At 40.4% G+C, this 14511-nt stretch overlaps 2 protein-coding genes across 6 annotated transcripts; both read left to right on the top strand.

Annotated features, from left to right (window-relative positions):
• The first annotated feature begins 1064 nt into the window (after positions 1 to 1064).
• LOC135110404 (failed axon connections homolog) lies at positions 1065 to 4721 on the top strand. Of its 2 annotated transcripts, none has more exons than XM_064022689.1 (7): positions 1065 to 1184; positions 1284 to 1414; positions 1687 to 1813; positions 2641 to 2840; positions 3243 to 3454; positions 3890 to 4006; positions 4302 to 4721. In XM_064022689.1, the coding sequence occupies exons 2-7, from the start codon at positions 1287 to 1289 to the stop codon at positions 4385 to 4387; spliced, it is 870 nt and encodes a 289-aa protein (XP_063878759.1). In that variant the 5' UTR covers positions 1065 to 1184; positions 1284 to 1286; the 3' UTR covers positions 4388 to 4721. The 2 variants fall into 2 exon arrangements, with proteins under 2 accessions (XP_063878759.1, XP_063878760.1); XM_064022690.1 differs by having other exon boundaries at positions 1111 to 1180.
• A 685-nt stretch (positions 4722 to 5406) lies between these two features.
• LOC135110403 (uncharacterized) lies at positions 5407 to 14198 on the top strand. Of its 4 annotated transcripts, none has more exons than XR_010273245.1 (10): positions 5407 to 5563; positions 6418 to 6546; positions 7091 to 7664; positions 8208 to 8397; positions 9123 to 9232; positions 9522 to 9663; positions 10385 to 10556; positions 11258 to 11500; positions 11659 to 11759; positions 12131 to 14198. XR_010273245.1 is itself a non-coding variant. In XM_064022686.1 (10 exons), the coding sequence occupies exons 1-9, from the start codon at positions 5531 to 5533 to the stop codon at positions 11740 to 11742; spliced, it is 1599 nt and encodes a 532-aa protein (XP_063878756.1). In that variant the 5' UTR covers positions 5407 to 5530; the 3' UTR covers positions 11743 to 11759; positions 12131 to 14198. The 4 variants fall into 4 exon arrangements, 3 of the variants coding, with proteins under 3 accessions (XP_063878756.1, XP_063878755.1, XP_063878757.1); XM_064022686.1 differs by having other exon boundaries at positions 11258 to 11422; XM_064022685.1 differs by having other exon boundaries at positions 11258 to 11422; positions 11659 to 14198.
• Positions 14199 to 14511: the final 313 nt, after the last annotated feature.

The following is a 14511-nucleotide window of genomic DNA, read 5'->3' as shown; positions in this document are numbered from 1 at the left end:
TCTCTCTCTCTCTTAAGGTAACATCTTGTTTCTTTTCCTCTTATTATCATTTCCTTCAGTTATTATGCATGTTAATTTTCCATCTGCTTTGCATTTTTTTTCTGTTTTGCTTTATCTTTCTTCCTCCTCTTGTGTTTTATGTCTTCTCATTCATCTGTTCCAATCTCTCTCTCTCTCTCTCTCTCTCTCTCTCTCTCTCTCTCTCTCTCTCTCTCTCTCCACGCATTTTTCGCATTTTTCTTTCCACATATTTTCATTTAGTCTGGGTACGTGTTGCTTCTTCCTGCATATCGAAAACTCTCCTCAGGGAAGCCAAACCAATGGGTGTGGTGAGCAGTGTGGTGGTGTGGTGTTGTGGTGGTGCACGGGTGGCCTTCTCAGCTCTTTTCCTGATGGTGGTGATGATGAGAAAGTGAAGGGACACTACGCCAGATTATTGTAGAAACTTATCAACGTGTGTGGTGAATGACTTTTAGGAGTAAACTGTGCACCATTGACTTGACCAGAAGCTCCAGGCAAACACTTAGGTCCTTTTTATCTTGGTTGCTTTTAAAAGGCTCTACTAACTTGAACAGCAAACTTTACTTACCTCAAGAGTCCGTATTCTCAAACTTTCGGCCCCTTTTATTTTGATCGTTTTTTTTTTTTTTTTTTTTTTTTATTAAGAGGCTCTATAATAAGTGCATCATTAACTTACCTTGCAAACTTTACTTAGCTCAAGGACCTGTATTCTCAAACCTTTTCCATTTTATCTTGATTATTTTTAAAAGGCTCTACTGTGAGTTATTCTAGTTTTCAAGTATATATATATATATATATATATATATATATATATATATATATATATATATATATATATATATATATATATATATATATATATATATATATATATATATATATATATATATACTGTGGCCTTCAAAAAATTCCTTATAAAAGAATAGGCTGCTGTAAGGCGTTTTAAAATGAGAAATATGTGCTTGTCCTGCCACTGTTCACATACACACACACACAAACACACACACAAGGGCTGATATTTACCCACATATGGACGGGAAAGAGAAAGATAAGAGGAATCAGGAGATAAATACAAGTACTCTCAAGTCTCAAGTGACACACACACACACACACACACACACTTTGCCAGTCTCCACGTCTCCGTAGAGCACAAAGGGCTGTATGTAAGCACTTTCTGACACTACCATTACCACTACCACCAGCATATGTAGTAGTAGTAGTAGTAGTAGTAGGAGAGTAACATATTTTATTCTGTCATACAGCAGATGGCAGGGAGTGACATTAGCAGCGGAGGGGACTGTGTGGTGACAGTGGCGCTTCTCCTCGTCAGCGTGATAGCAGTGTGTGGCGCCGCTGTTTACCTGTATGTGCACCTGGCTAAGAGGAGGAGGAGGTAGGCGTTGCGACTCATGACAGGAGGAAGAGGAGGAGGAGGAGGAGGAGGAGGAGGTGGTGGTTGAAGAAGAGCGGTGAAATTGTTGTTGTTATTATTATTATTATTATTATTATTATTATTATTATTATTATTATTATTATTATTATTATTATTTTCACCACAACTCACCAATAACTATTTCTGTTGTCACTACTACTACTACTACTACTACTATTACTACTACTACTACTGCTGTTGCTTTTGTTGCTGCTGTTGCTGCTACTAACCAGGCGTGCGTGGGCGGAAGCGCGCTGCGTGGTGGTTCACTGCCCGTCACCAGGAGCGCTGACTCCCTCGATCTCCCCATTCGTTTTGAAACTCCTCACTTTCCTCAGACTGGCCAAAATACCCTACCAGGTGAGATCCCCCATCCCCCCCTTCTCTCTCTCTCTCTCTCTCTCTCTCTCTCTCTCTCTCTCTCTCTCTCTCTCTCTCTCTCTCTCTCTCTCTTGCGATGTCTTAAGCTAGTCAATCACTCCATCAATCAGTCAGTCAGTCAATCAGTCAGTAAGTCAGTCAATCAGGCCTCTCTTCCACTCCTCTCACCCAACTTCTATTTATTTATTTTTTTCTCACTTCCCCTACCACTCCTGTACTCACTCTCTTTTCGCCTCCCCTTTCATTTTCCTAAACTGTTTCTCCATTCCCCATATTCTCCTAAACCCTCCTCTCTTCCCTACTTCTTCCACATTCCTCCAATTCCACTCCTCCCTACTCCTCACTGTCTCCACTCATTTTCCTTCCCTTTATTTTTCACTACACTTCTCTCCTACTCTTCATCTTCTCTCCTCTCACTTTACCTCGTTCTCTCCTCTTCTTCGACGCCTAAGATCCCGACTACTTTTAACAGGATCTATTTGTATGTTTAAGGGTGTTTTTTATGGTTTTCCTAATAGTTTGACAATAATTCTATAATTTTTGCAAGCTCTGGTGAAATTTTTTGGTGTTTTCATGGTATTTTCATGGTTATAATTCTAGTTTGACAATAATCTAATTTTTATAAGCTCTACGTGGAATTTATTGGGAATTATAAGGGTGTTTTCATGGTTTTAGTTACAGGCTGAGAAAGTTTCTATACTTTCAACAAATTTTCATGGAAGTTATTAATGTTTTTAAGGGCGTTTTCATGTTTTTCCACCCCTCTTTCTTTCCTCTCATCTATTCATGTTATTCCGCCCTTCCAGCTGGACCACTTCGAACCACTGGGAGAGTCCTGGCTTACTCCCTGGGTCACCATGGAGGACGGGGAGGAGGTGGCGGACTCTGGCGTTGTGGTACTGGAGCTGCGGCAAAGACGTAACCTGAATCTGGGTTCGAGCCTCTCTGCGGTGGAGCAAGCAGTGGCGAGGGCGTTCACTGTGTTGGTGGAGGATCATTTGTGTTGGTGAGTGTGGTGGTGGTGGTGGTGGTGATGGAGGAGCTGGGGTACGAGGCCTCAAAGAGATGAAGTTTATGATACTTTTTTTTTTTTTTTCTTGTTAGTGAGTGTTGTTGCGGTGATGGTGGTGGTGGTGATGGTTGGAGTGGAAAGAAGTGGAAAAAAAAGAAGAGGACTGAAAAAAATAAGGATATAAGTAATTTTTGTTTACCTTTCCCATCTTCTTTTATTTATTTTCTTCTCCTTTCCTTTTTTTCACTTTCTTTCTTTCATTCTTCCTGTTTCACTCCTCTCATCTTTTCCCTTATATTCACCTTCCATTTCTTCCTCTAAATTTCTTCTTCCTTTTTTTTATTTTCCCCTACCCTTACTCTTCCCTACTCATCCCTTCCCTCTGTTCACAAATAGGTGTCTTCGAGAGTGGCGCATCAAGATGGATGGCGGGAGGAATCTGTTTGAGGGCGCCAGGAATCCGCCATCTTGGTACATGCGGGCAGGGCTGCGTGTGTATGCGTGGTTGCGAACTAACACACTCTGGCACCAGGGAGTAGGTCGCCTGCCACACCTGGAAGTTAGGAAGTTTGCCTGGCGTGACTTGCAAGCCCTATCTGATTACTTAGGTGGGTAGGAGGTGTGTGTGTGTGTGTGTGTGTGTGTGTGTGTGTGTGTGCTGTCATTATCATCATTATCTTCATCTTTTCTTTATCTTTCTCTAGATCCCGTGTCATCGTTTTTTTTTTTTCGCAAATAAAATCTTACAAAGCGTCAGACAAGGTCGTTATTTTGACAGTGGATATTTGAGACCCAGACCAATAAGTTCCGTTTGAAATAAACAGAAAGAAGAAAATATGAAAACAACTTCAAAGACACGAGTAACTTCCACTATAGCCTGTTAAAAGTACGTAATTAATGTCAAATTATCACTAACCCTAAAACCCTAATAACTTTCACTAGAATCTGATGAAAAGCAATCGAGAGAAGGTGTCGAAGTATTTAAAAGAATGATATCGCTTATTTATTAATTGATATTATTTATTGCATGTTCCTAATTGCAGGTGAAAAGAGTTACCTGATGGGCGAGGAGATGAACGAGGTGGACTGCACGGTGTTTGCTCAGATGGCGAATATTTTGTACAACTACAAGCGATCACCTTATCACGCCATGCTGACAGGTGAGAGAAGCACACACACACACACACACACACACACACAGATAATTATGAACGTGTATTATGTGTTTCTTTATCATTATAACTACTACTACTACTACTACTACTACTACTACTACTACTACTACTACTACTACTACTACTACTACTACTACTACTACTATTTCCATATTTGTTCATTTATATTTGTATTTATTGCAGTTTTATATTTTTATTCTCTCTCTCTCTCTCTCTCTCTCTCTCTCTCTCTCTCTCTCTCTCTCTCTCTCTCTCTCTCTCTCTCTCTCTCTCTTCGCAGATGAGTTCCCTAACCTGGTTTCCTACGTCAAGAGGATTAAAGAAAGGCTCTGGCCAGACTGGGACGCCTGCCTTGCCTCCTCTTAGATTTTCCTCTTGGATGTTCCTATTGGATGCTTTAACACTCTCTTAGTTTTTACATGCTCCTCACACACCTTTTGGTCTTCTTACATGCTTATTCTCCTCTTGTTTTCCTTATTCTCCATTTGTTCTTCTCTTAGATGCTCCCCCTATTCCTCTTAAATGTCCCTCTTATCCTTGTTCTTCTTCTCACGCAGTATGTTTATGATGCTGAAAATATATGATACGCATTTTTCTCCTCTTATCCCTCTTAAATGTTCCTTTTGCCCTTGGTCTTCTTATCATGTGGCCTGTTTGTCATGCTGCAAATGTTTGGCGTTAATAAAGTACTGTTAATATGGTTGCGTTGCTTTGATTTGATATATCCTACACATTTCCCTCGAGTATTCTGTCTACGCATTTGCATATCAGGCACAAATTTTTCAAGAATGCCAAATGTAATTCTTTTACTTGCCATACGTATTTCACTGCTAATCCTCTACTGGTGTTTAAAATACATATTAGATTCAATACGTAGCAGAGATAAAAAGAGTATTATTATTATTATTATTATTATTATTATTATTATTATTATTATTATTATTATTATTACGATGACTTAAAGGTATAAAATATGTGAAATGGGGTTGATGAAAATGATAATGATGATGATGATGATGATGATGATGATGATGTTGTTATGGTAGTGCAGTGTTACCAGATTCTCGCTTGACCTTGACATGATAATTTTACTATATATGTATCGCAGGTCACGACATTTAGATATTTCTAGTGCAAAACAAATAAAGGAAAGTTTTTATAGTAATATATTCCATTGATGTAATTCAGTAAAACAACACGCACACACTTTTATTAAAGTTATAAGGACAGACATTACAACATCATCATATTTCCCATATCCCACGTTAGTCACAAATTTCTAGTGCGAGGTGAAGACTAATTAAAATTTCTAATACTACAAAAACTTGAATGAAACTCAGTAAAAACACGTATTAATGAAGTATATGTGGTATTCTTGGTATGGGACAAGGGGTGTGGATGCAAGTCAGTGGCGGCAACACTGGCAACACTCATCTAGCACAGGACGCTGTCGTGATAATAAAATCTTCGTGCATGGGATTCTGAGGCGCTTGCCGACCATTATTCCCAATGACGGAGTTTACTGAGGACTTCACCCATCCAGTAAGGCGTGTGGGGAGACGTGGGCGTGGGTGTGGAAGCGTGTTAAGGAGGAAATGTGGAGTTGTGAGGAGGTTACCATTGTGCTGGGAGTGATGTGCGTGTGTGTGTGTGTGTGTTGCCTATGGGAGGTAGTTTCTTCAGTGTTAGTTGGGGTTTGTCATTAGTGTGCATGCCTCTTCTTCTTCTTCTTCTTCTTTGTGTGCCTCTTGTTTATGTTCTATTTCTTTGCCATTGTTTGTTGATGTTACTACATGTTATTCTTATAATTGTTAGCTTGCAGTGCTATTGGTTCAGTTAATTGCAGGTGCTCATAGGTGTTGTGGTAATTCCTAAAAGCTGCAGCGTCATACAGTCCTTTCATTTTCTTTTCGTTTCTTTATCAAGTCTGGGGTGTGGTGGGAAGGCTTTAGGGTTTCAGGGTGGGGAAAGCAGGTATGTACTAGAGAATACTAAAAGAATGGAACCTTCATCCCTTTAACCCTTATCATAGCAACGGTAACGATGTGTATGAGTAAAGTATATTATGTTATTTACTGAAAAAAGCAAGACTATATCATTGTGAGACTGGTATTATTCTGAGATGTGCCCATACATGTGATAAAGTAATGGTTGAGTTTACTGACACCTTTTCACATGTTTCACAATCCAGTACTAGTGTTCAGAATAATTTTTGAGTTTATTGACACATTTGCTCCTATTTCACAATCCAAATACTAGTGTTCAGAATAATTTTTTAGTTTATTGACATATTTACTCCTGTTTCACAATCCAGTACAATGTTAAAGTGCGTTCTGTCACCAAGTTTGAGTCACCATACAGTCTCCCTCACTGGCGTCCTTTCCACCCCACTGCAGCACAAGGCGTGTTTCCAGTGCAATGGTTACTACGGTCCAAACTTCTGCCAGCCGCTGTGTGCCACGTGCCACGTCTTCCTGTACCCTGATGACCCCTCCAAGCAGGCCAGTGTGCGTCCCTACCATGAGGTGAGTGCATGTGTGTGTGTGTGTGTGTATGCACTTCATTTGTTGGTCAGGAGAATGGTCTTTTCAACATTTCTCCTTATGTATTTTCTTTGCTCTCTGGGTCTTTGGATCTGTTCACTTATTACTGATTCCTGTTATTATTTTCTATTTCCTTTTTTCTCTTTTCTTTGTGTGTGTGTGTGTGTGTGTGTGTGTGTGTGTGTGTGTGTGTGTGTGTGTGTACCTAGGGGAATTTATCCAGGATTTGCGTTTTTACAGGATTGAATTAAGCTTATAATGTCCTGTTTTTTTTATATCATGTTATTTTTATTTCATTTTCTAAAACTGAAGTATTGTTTCTTACACAGTACTTTTTCTTGTCATACTTTCCACAAATTTGTTGTGTGTGTGTGTGTGTGTGTGTGTGTGTGTGTATGTGTGTGTGTGTGTGTGTGTGTGTGTGTGTGTGTGTGTGTGTGTGTGTGTGTGTGTATTCTCTCTGTATATTCAGTCTTCTTCCCTCCCTCACTAAGACAAGCAGGTCACTACTTTCAAACACCCACAGAAAACAGATGATGGGGACTCAGGCAATGAAGAACCAAGAGAACCAAGTGACTATTACCAGACACAGGAGCAGCTTCCCCCTGAGACTGCCCCTCAGGCCTTCCCCCAGCATGGCATGGACCCCAAGGCCTTCCAGGAGGTGGCATCAGCAATGGATCATGTTGATTTTGATTACATGGAGGTTGGGGTGGAGGCGGGGGTGGATGGAGGCCTTGGCGGTGGAGGCAATGGAGAAGGAGTGTCTGGGGTAGCAATAGACATCTCTGGGGGTGCTGGTGGAGGTCTGAATCTCCCTGGGGTAAGTGGGGTGTGTGGTGGTGTGTCTGGTGGTGCAGGGTCACCTGTGAGTGGGATGTTGATGGGGGGACGAGATGGCTGCAGGAGAGGGGGTGCAGGAAGGGAAGGGGCGGCAGGGGGTGGGGTGAGGGTGGCAAAGGCTAGGGTGGCGACAGTGAGGAGTGCTGAGGGCCGAGCGTTGGTACAGCCGGCACTCCAGGAGCAAATCACCCGCCTCACGTGTCCCCGGCCCAGTGAGAACCTTGACCCCACGCTGATCCATCGCATGCCTCCTGAAGGTGAGGGTTTGTGTCTGAGTACTGGTGAGGTGGTGGTAGCTTGAGTTTGTTACTGTTATTCTCATCTTATGAAGAGGTGATAGATTTAATCTTTAGCTTTGGTTTTATTTCTTTGTGTATATTGTAATGCTTTCTATGGATATGTTTGTTTGTGTTTCTGCTCTTACCTAATTGTTTTTTATGTATGTTATTGTATTTTTACAGGACTGAGTCAAGCTTGTAATGTCCTGTCTTTTAAAGTTAATTTGTCATATATATCTTTAAAGCTGCGAATTTGTGTGTGTGTGTGTGTGTGTGTGTGTGTGCAAGGAAGAAGTGAAAATACAAAGCAAATAGGTGCAAACAAACATGAATACAAAGCAAAGAATATGATAAACACAGATCTTTTCCTTTAGGGACTGGCAGCTCAATGGGCCTTTTCATTATAAATTTTATTGCCCTTGGCCAGTGCTGCTCCTACAAATAAAATGAAATAAAATAAAATAAATAAATAAAAAAAAATAAAAACATCATCCACCTCCACTCTCTCTCTCTCTCCCTCAGTGTGGATGCTAGTGTTTGATTTCCTGGATGACATGACGCTGTGGGCGGTGGGTCAGGTGTGCCAGCGGTGGAGTCAGCTGGTGCGCCGTCATGTCCCTGAGGAGCAGTGGCAGCGCTACACCCGCCGCCGCTGGCCACTTTTCTCTAGCCTTTACTTGGAGGTGCCCTGGCAGAGGATCTATACCAAGCTGTAAGTGCTGCCTGTCTGGTGGTGGTGGTGGTGAAAGGGAACAGATGCTTATATGTGGGTGAAATTTTGAATTGGAATATTTGTTTTTTGTTGTGTGTGTGTGTGTGTGTGTGTGTGTGTGTGTTAGCTTAGGTTGGGTCAGGTGTTTTGGACAAATGATAACTTTCCTTTCTTTACAGCTTAGTATTATTTTTTATCTCTTATATATTATGTGATGTCATGTTGGAGTTGCATGTTATTTTTCTATTTTCTGTTGATAAAGTAACTTGCTAACAATGTGTGTGTGTGTGTGTGTGTGTGTGTGTGTGACCTTATTGTTGGATTGCTAAAAATTGCAGTCAATCTATCAGACAAACCAATGGTACTTTCTTGGTGTTTGGTTTTAAATTGAATTTATTTAGTTATGTATTGTTTATTTAATTTTGAAAATGAGGTTAGATTAATGGAAAGCTTGCACTGTGTAAGCTTCACATGATCAAATTTAATGTTCTGGTGAGGAATCATGGCAACAGGAAGGGTTGCATTCCAAAAGAGTGTAAAGAGACATGACAACAAACAATTAATGAGTTCACTGAGGACTATTGAAAAAGTAAATCAATACAAAAGACATCCCAGACTCATGTCCCAGACATGGTTCAAACTCACATGCCAGACTCACACCCCAAACATGCCCTAGACTCACTCACACCCTGGACTTACACAACATCCTTTGTCTTGTGCTGCAGGACTGAGAGTGCCCCGTGTTTCATGTGCCTCCACAAGATGTCTCTGCTCACTCAGCCGCTCAACAATGAAAATTCATGGAGGAAGAACCGCCTGCGCAACGAACTAAGATGTGAGTCCCCTTGGCTCTCCTTTTATCTTCATAGACCATTTCAGTAATCACCTCACTTTCACGTACTAATGTTTCACGCTCCAGTTAACCTCACAAATGTCACACCTCACACACTGTTTTATGCTTCTCACTCTACTTTTCTGTATTAATGAACATTACAGTAATTTTTTCTTACCCCTCAGTTATTGTCATTATATGTATTATGTATTCATCTCATGCTCCACACTCTAGTTTTCTTTGTACTATCACACCTCATGAACACCACTTAATGTTTCTCTCACTCTTGCAGCGTTGAGATCAGACCCACCGGAGGGCATCCAGGCGTGTCCTCTGGATGAGCTATCGGTGCACTGGCAGGCATCCATCAGGGGTCCAGCTGGCTCTCCCTATGAGGGGGGCACCTTCTTCCTATACATTCAAATCCCACACAGGTGAGTACGGACATCGGCATCCCATAGAAACCAGGTAAGGTGAATGAGTGGTGTCTGCTTTCCTGTGTATCAAGGAAGGGTATGGAGGGAATCAGTGGTGGGTTTTAATTGATAGAGACAATTACAGTAAGCTTAGGGAATAATGAACTATATAGGTGAAGGGTAGTTATCTGAAAATGGGCTCTATCTGATGGTTTTCACTCTGAGGTCTTTCTGTGGGCTAAAGTTATTGAAGTGGAGTTGGTAGTAGGTATTCAGATTGTAGTTATTCTGATTGCATTTAGTGAAAATTAGCTTCCAATTTGCAGTGGTTGTTTGGGAGGCTTTGTAGGATCATTATATTTACTTCTAATAATAATCAGGAGACTGCTATATATGAGGTTTGTTTGATAGACTTGAAGCATTTGTTATGTCCAGTATTTGCTACATCAGTGCTTGCAATATTTGTGGGGTTTGGTGTACATAAATTCCATTAACTCTCATTACAGAGCCAGTGAGGTTTTGAGTGATTTCTGTTGTATATTCCCATTGTATAATTTCAGTGCATTTGATCCTATAATAATTCTTTGCCTCCACATTTTCGCTCTCTTCCTCTCCTTTTCCTCCTCCGCCAGCTACCCCCATGTCCTCCCATCAATGCATCTCAATAATTTCAGTGTATTTGATCCTTTAATAATGTTTTGTCTCCATTTTCATTCCCTTCCTAATCTTCCTCCTCCAGCTACCCTCTGTGCCCTCCCATTGTGTGCTTCATCACTAAGATCTTCCACCCCAATGTATCGCGTCATGGGGACATTGGCATTGACTCCATCCAGCACAATTGGTCGCTGGCTCTCACCATCTCCAAGGTCCTCATCTCCATCCAGTCCCTCCTCACCGACCCCTACACTAAGGTGGGCTGGTGGTGGTGGTGGTGGTGGTGGTGGTGGTGGTGGTTTTGGTGGTAGGATGTGTTATATGCTTTTATGGCTTGGTGGTGATGTAGATTTCCTGTTTTCCTTTTGTTTGTTATAGATTGTACTTTCTAGATTTTTTTTTTATGTACTTGAAGGTTTGGTCCGATTCTCTTAATTTGTTCTTTTCATAATGTTTTCTTATTTTTTTGGTTATGATTGTTGTTTTCTTGATTTGTTCTTGTGGTTTTATTGTAATTTTTAGTAGGTTTTTCTTATTCTCGTACTTTTGTTTGTAATTTCATTGTGTGTGTGTGTGTGTGTGTCAGACCTAATTGTGCTTTTTGCAGAACTGAGTCATGCTTGTGATGTTTTGTTTTCTGAATGCATCTTAAACATATTCTTTTGATTTATGTAGATTTTATATTTTTATTTATATTTTAATTTATTTATTTATATTTTAATTTATTTATATTTTATATTTTAATATTAATTAATTTTTTTCATGTAAGAGAGGTTCTGGCCAAGGGCAACAAAAAGAAAGTTAAGAAAAGGCCCACTGAGGTACCATTGTTTAAAGAGAAGTTGGAGGAAAAGTGTCTTGAAACTTCCCTCTTGAAAGAATTAAAGTCATAGGAAGAGGGAAATACAGAAACAGGGTAGGCTGATGTGAGAAAGTTTAGACACACATGTGTCAACAGGTGTGTATGGAGCCTGAGATAGGACAGCTGTACGAGTCCAACAAGAAGCAGTTTGAGCAAGTAGCAAAGAAGTGGACCTGGAGATACGCCATGCACGACGCTCTCATCCCGGAGCCAACGCCACTTATGCCCCGGCCGCTGCCCAGCTGTGGCCCCTCCTCACAGGTGTGTTTCAGCTGGCAGCTGGATGAAGTGCAAGTGGATTTTTTTCATTGTCAGGAGTATGATGGCTAAGGAAAAAAAGTAAATGTCTGGTGCAGTTTAGTTTGATATCTTGATAATTTTCCTTCAAAATATAGTTAAAGTTGTGGTAAGATTTAGGAGGAAAAGAGAGAGAGAGAGAGAGAAAGAAATAGTATATGCTGAATTCCTCACTCACATTCACTGTCATGTCTTCACAGATTGACAATGAGGAAGGCAATGGAATATCAGTCAATGGGACAGTGGGAGAAGCGGAGTCCAAGGTTCCAGTGTTCCTCAGCTAACCCTCAAAGGACAAATGGTACATATAAGGTGCCTCTGCAAGCTGTCTGGAGGGAAGACTGAGTGAATGGTGGTCTTCAGTTCTGCTTGTTTTCCTCTGTATACAAGTATTTGTTGTTGAAATGTTTATGGTGATACTGTTTTGTGTGTGTTTGTGTGTGTGTATTACTTTTATTTGCTGGGAGATGGTTAATGCTCATGTTGTGTGTGTGTGTGTGTGTGTGTGTGTGTGTGTGTGTGTGTGTGTGTGTGTGTGTGTGTGTGTGTGTACAAAAGTTATTATTTCTATACCTGTTTTTGTGTGTGCGCATGTTAATTTATGTGTGTGTGTGTGTGTGTTCATGTATGCACTGTTATTACTATTAATTAGTATATGTTTGATGGTTCCAGGTGTCTTCGGTGTTCATGGATATTGTTTCATTATTTTCTGGCACTGACTGACTTGCCTTATTGCTCCACTGGGATGGATTATTGATCCAGTGCTCATGGATTTGCTGGCCAGTCTCTATGAAGGAGCCTGAAGGAGTGCCAAGACCAGGGAGGTGGTGCCTGGGCCTCACTGTGATACCTGTGGCTGTATGAGGGGACTGAGGGAGGCAGGGGAGATGTCAGGGCAGGAGAGGAGACAGTGTATGCTAAGGAAGAGGTTGAGAGAAGTAGAGGAGAAGAGAAGGCAGTATATAAATGAAGAGGTGGAGAAAAAGGAGAGATTAAGAGGTTATTAAATGAGATAGAATAAGTCTTTGCTCATGTTTTTTGCTCCTAGTACATCCATATGTCTTGAATTTTTACGAAGACTTAGATTTTTAGCAGCAGTACATGAAATGTTAAACTTTAAAGCCATGGCCATGATATTGATGAATGGACACACTATTCTCAAGTTTTTACCAGGGAAAGTATCTTGAAAACTATTCTTAAATGTGCAGCAATTTCAAAACTGGTTGTGGTATTGAGAAATTGGCACTCAGATTATTTTCAGACTTATACTTAGTTATCTCAAAATAAGCTTCCTGTGTATTTATTTAGAATCTGATATTTGGATGAACTTATAAGTGCAAGCATTTGAAGTGAGGTTCTGATATGCAGGTTGACTGATTTATGAAGCCACAGCAATGGGGTTATTTGGTAAGGGGACTGGAATGCTTGGAGTTTGCTTGGTGTGTGAGGTAGTGTGTGCTGAATGCAAGACAGTGTTGGGTCAGGTTCTGCTCTGCCTCACTTTAATGCTTGGAGCAGAGACAAACTGGTGCTAAAATGAGAAAGTGAGAATGTCGGTTTAAGGTTCTTTTGATATCGCAGAAATATTAGTGTAGCAAAGATTGGATAGTAGTAGTGATAGTGTTATTAGTAATGGTAGATGTACAGTATTTGTATGACATTGGTAGCAGAATGGATATTGATGACAGCAGTGATATGACAGGAAACACCAGCATCCTTGTAGAAGTGACAGGACTGATGTGATGTGGAAAGCTGTACACATTGTTCACATTTCTGTTTCATATTTGCTGTTTTGTCATCTAATGAGTGTATTGTTTAACCAAGCCTTTCTTGACCACTTCACTCATTTTCAGTCACAAGGGCCCATGTCCTTTAATACTTTAGGCTGTCATTGAGGTGATTTTGAAAGGCCACACATCTGATTAATTAGTTCTCATGAGTGCTTTTTCCATTATTGAACTAAAAAAACTATTGTTAGAATCATGAAAACACTTTTGATAACCATTATTTAACTTTTTCCAGTTGTTTGTCTCATATAAAAACATAACTGAAGGGAAGCTGCATGAAGTTGGTAGGTCTATAATAAAAGCATACATATCTGCCTTTATCTACTCGTCATCTGTGTCCATAAATACATCTAATCTTTTGAAGCTCCCCTATTGACTCAGCATCAATTACAGTTATATCCATTTATTTCAGTAATTACACTCACTTGATGAACACTTGCCTTTCCCATTTATAGCAAGAAGAAATATCATGACCCACTTTCCAGATCTGTGTATGTTTCATTTATTTGTGTCATTCGTGTTAGGGTGTCAGTATCAGTAAGACACCCACCATGGCCCAGGTGTTCCCAGGTGTGCTGAATGCTGCATGAGGCTGTGCAGCACCCCATGGCAGGTAATCGGTGCACAGCGTCATTCAGAATCTTTGTTATTAATCTTTCTTTTCTCAGTTCATCTGGTGTACCTTTTTTGTATGTCTCTGTGCAATGTACATAAAATACTGTTGATAAATAAGTATTATCTTGCCAGGCTCAGGGTAGTCAGTGAAGGAGGGTCTTTAAGGCAAAGGTTTTTGTTTTGCAAGTCTCAAAAGAAGAGAAGATTTATTACTGTAATTATTGTGTGGCAGTGAGTGGCAATTGTGGACCAAAAGCCAAAGGTGTTGATGAGGAGTGAAAGGAAAGAGATGTTCCGTGAAATGTGATCTTAGGACAAATAACAATATGCTAATTCAAGATTTTGTTTCATTTCATCATTTTGTGTGGAAAGATGTACTATGTTCACAATGTTTTATTTCATTCGTCTCTCTTGTAATGGCTCATATTTCTTTGGCTTTCTATTTGTGAGTGACTGGTGTGACTGGACATGAAATTGGCAGTGAGATATTGAGTATGTATGAGAAGAAATGTGTCCTGCATGTATCAGGAGCTTCTGCTTATCACAGGAAGGAGAGTGTCATTGTCATTGGTTATTGATTGGTTAAGATTATTCTCTCTCTCTCTCTCTCTCTCTCTCTCTCTCTCTCTCTCTCTCTCTCTCTCTCTCTCT

This window comes from Scylla paramamosain, chromosome 20 (assembly GCF_035594125.1).
Source record: "Scylla paramamosain isolate STU-SP2022 chromosome 20, ASM3559412v1, whole genome shotgun sequence".
NCBI classification, from domain to species: Eukaryota; Metazoa; Arthropoda; class Malacostraca; order Decapoda; family Portunidae; genus Scylla; species Scylla paramamosain.
This window is presented reverse-complemented; position numbering and strand designations above follow the sequence as displayed.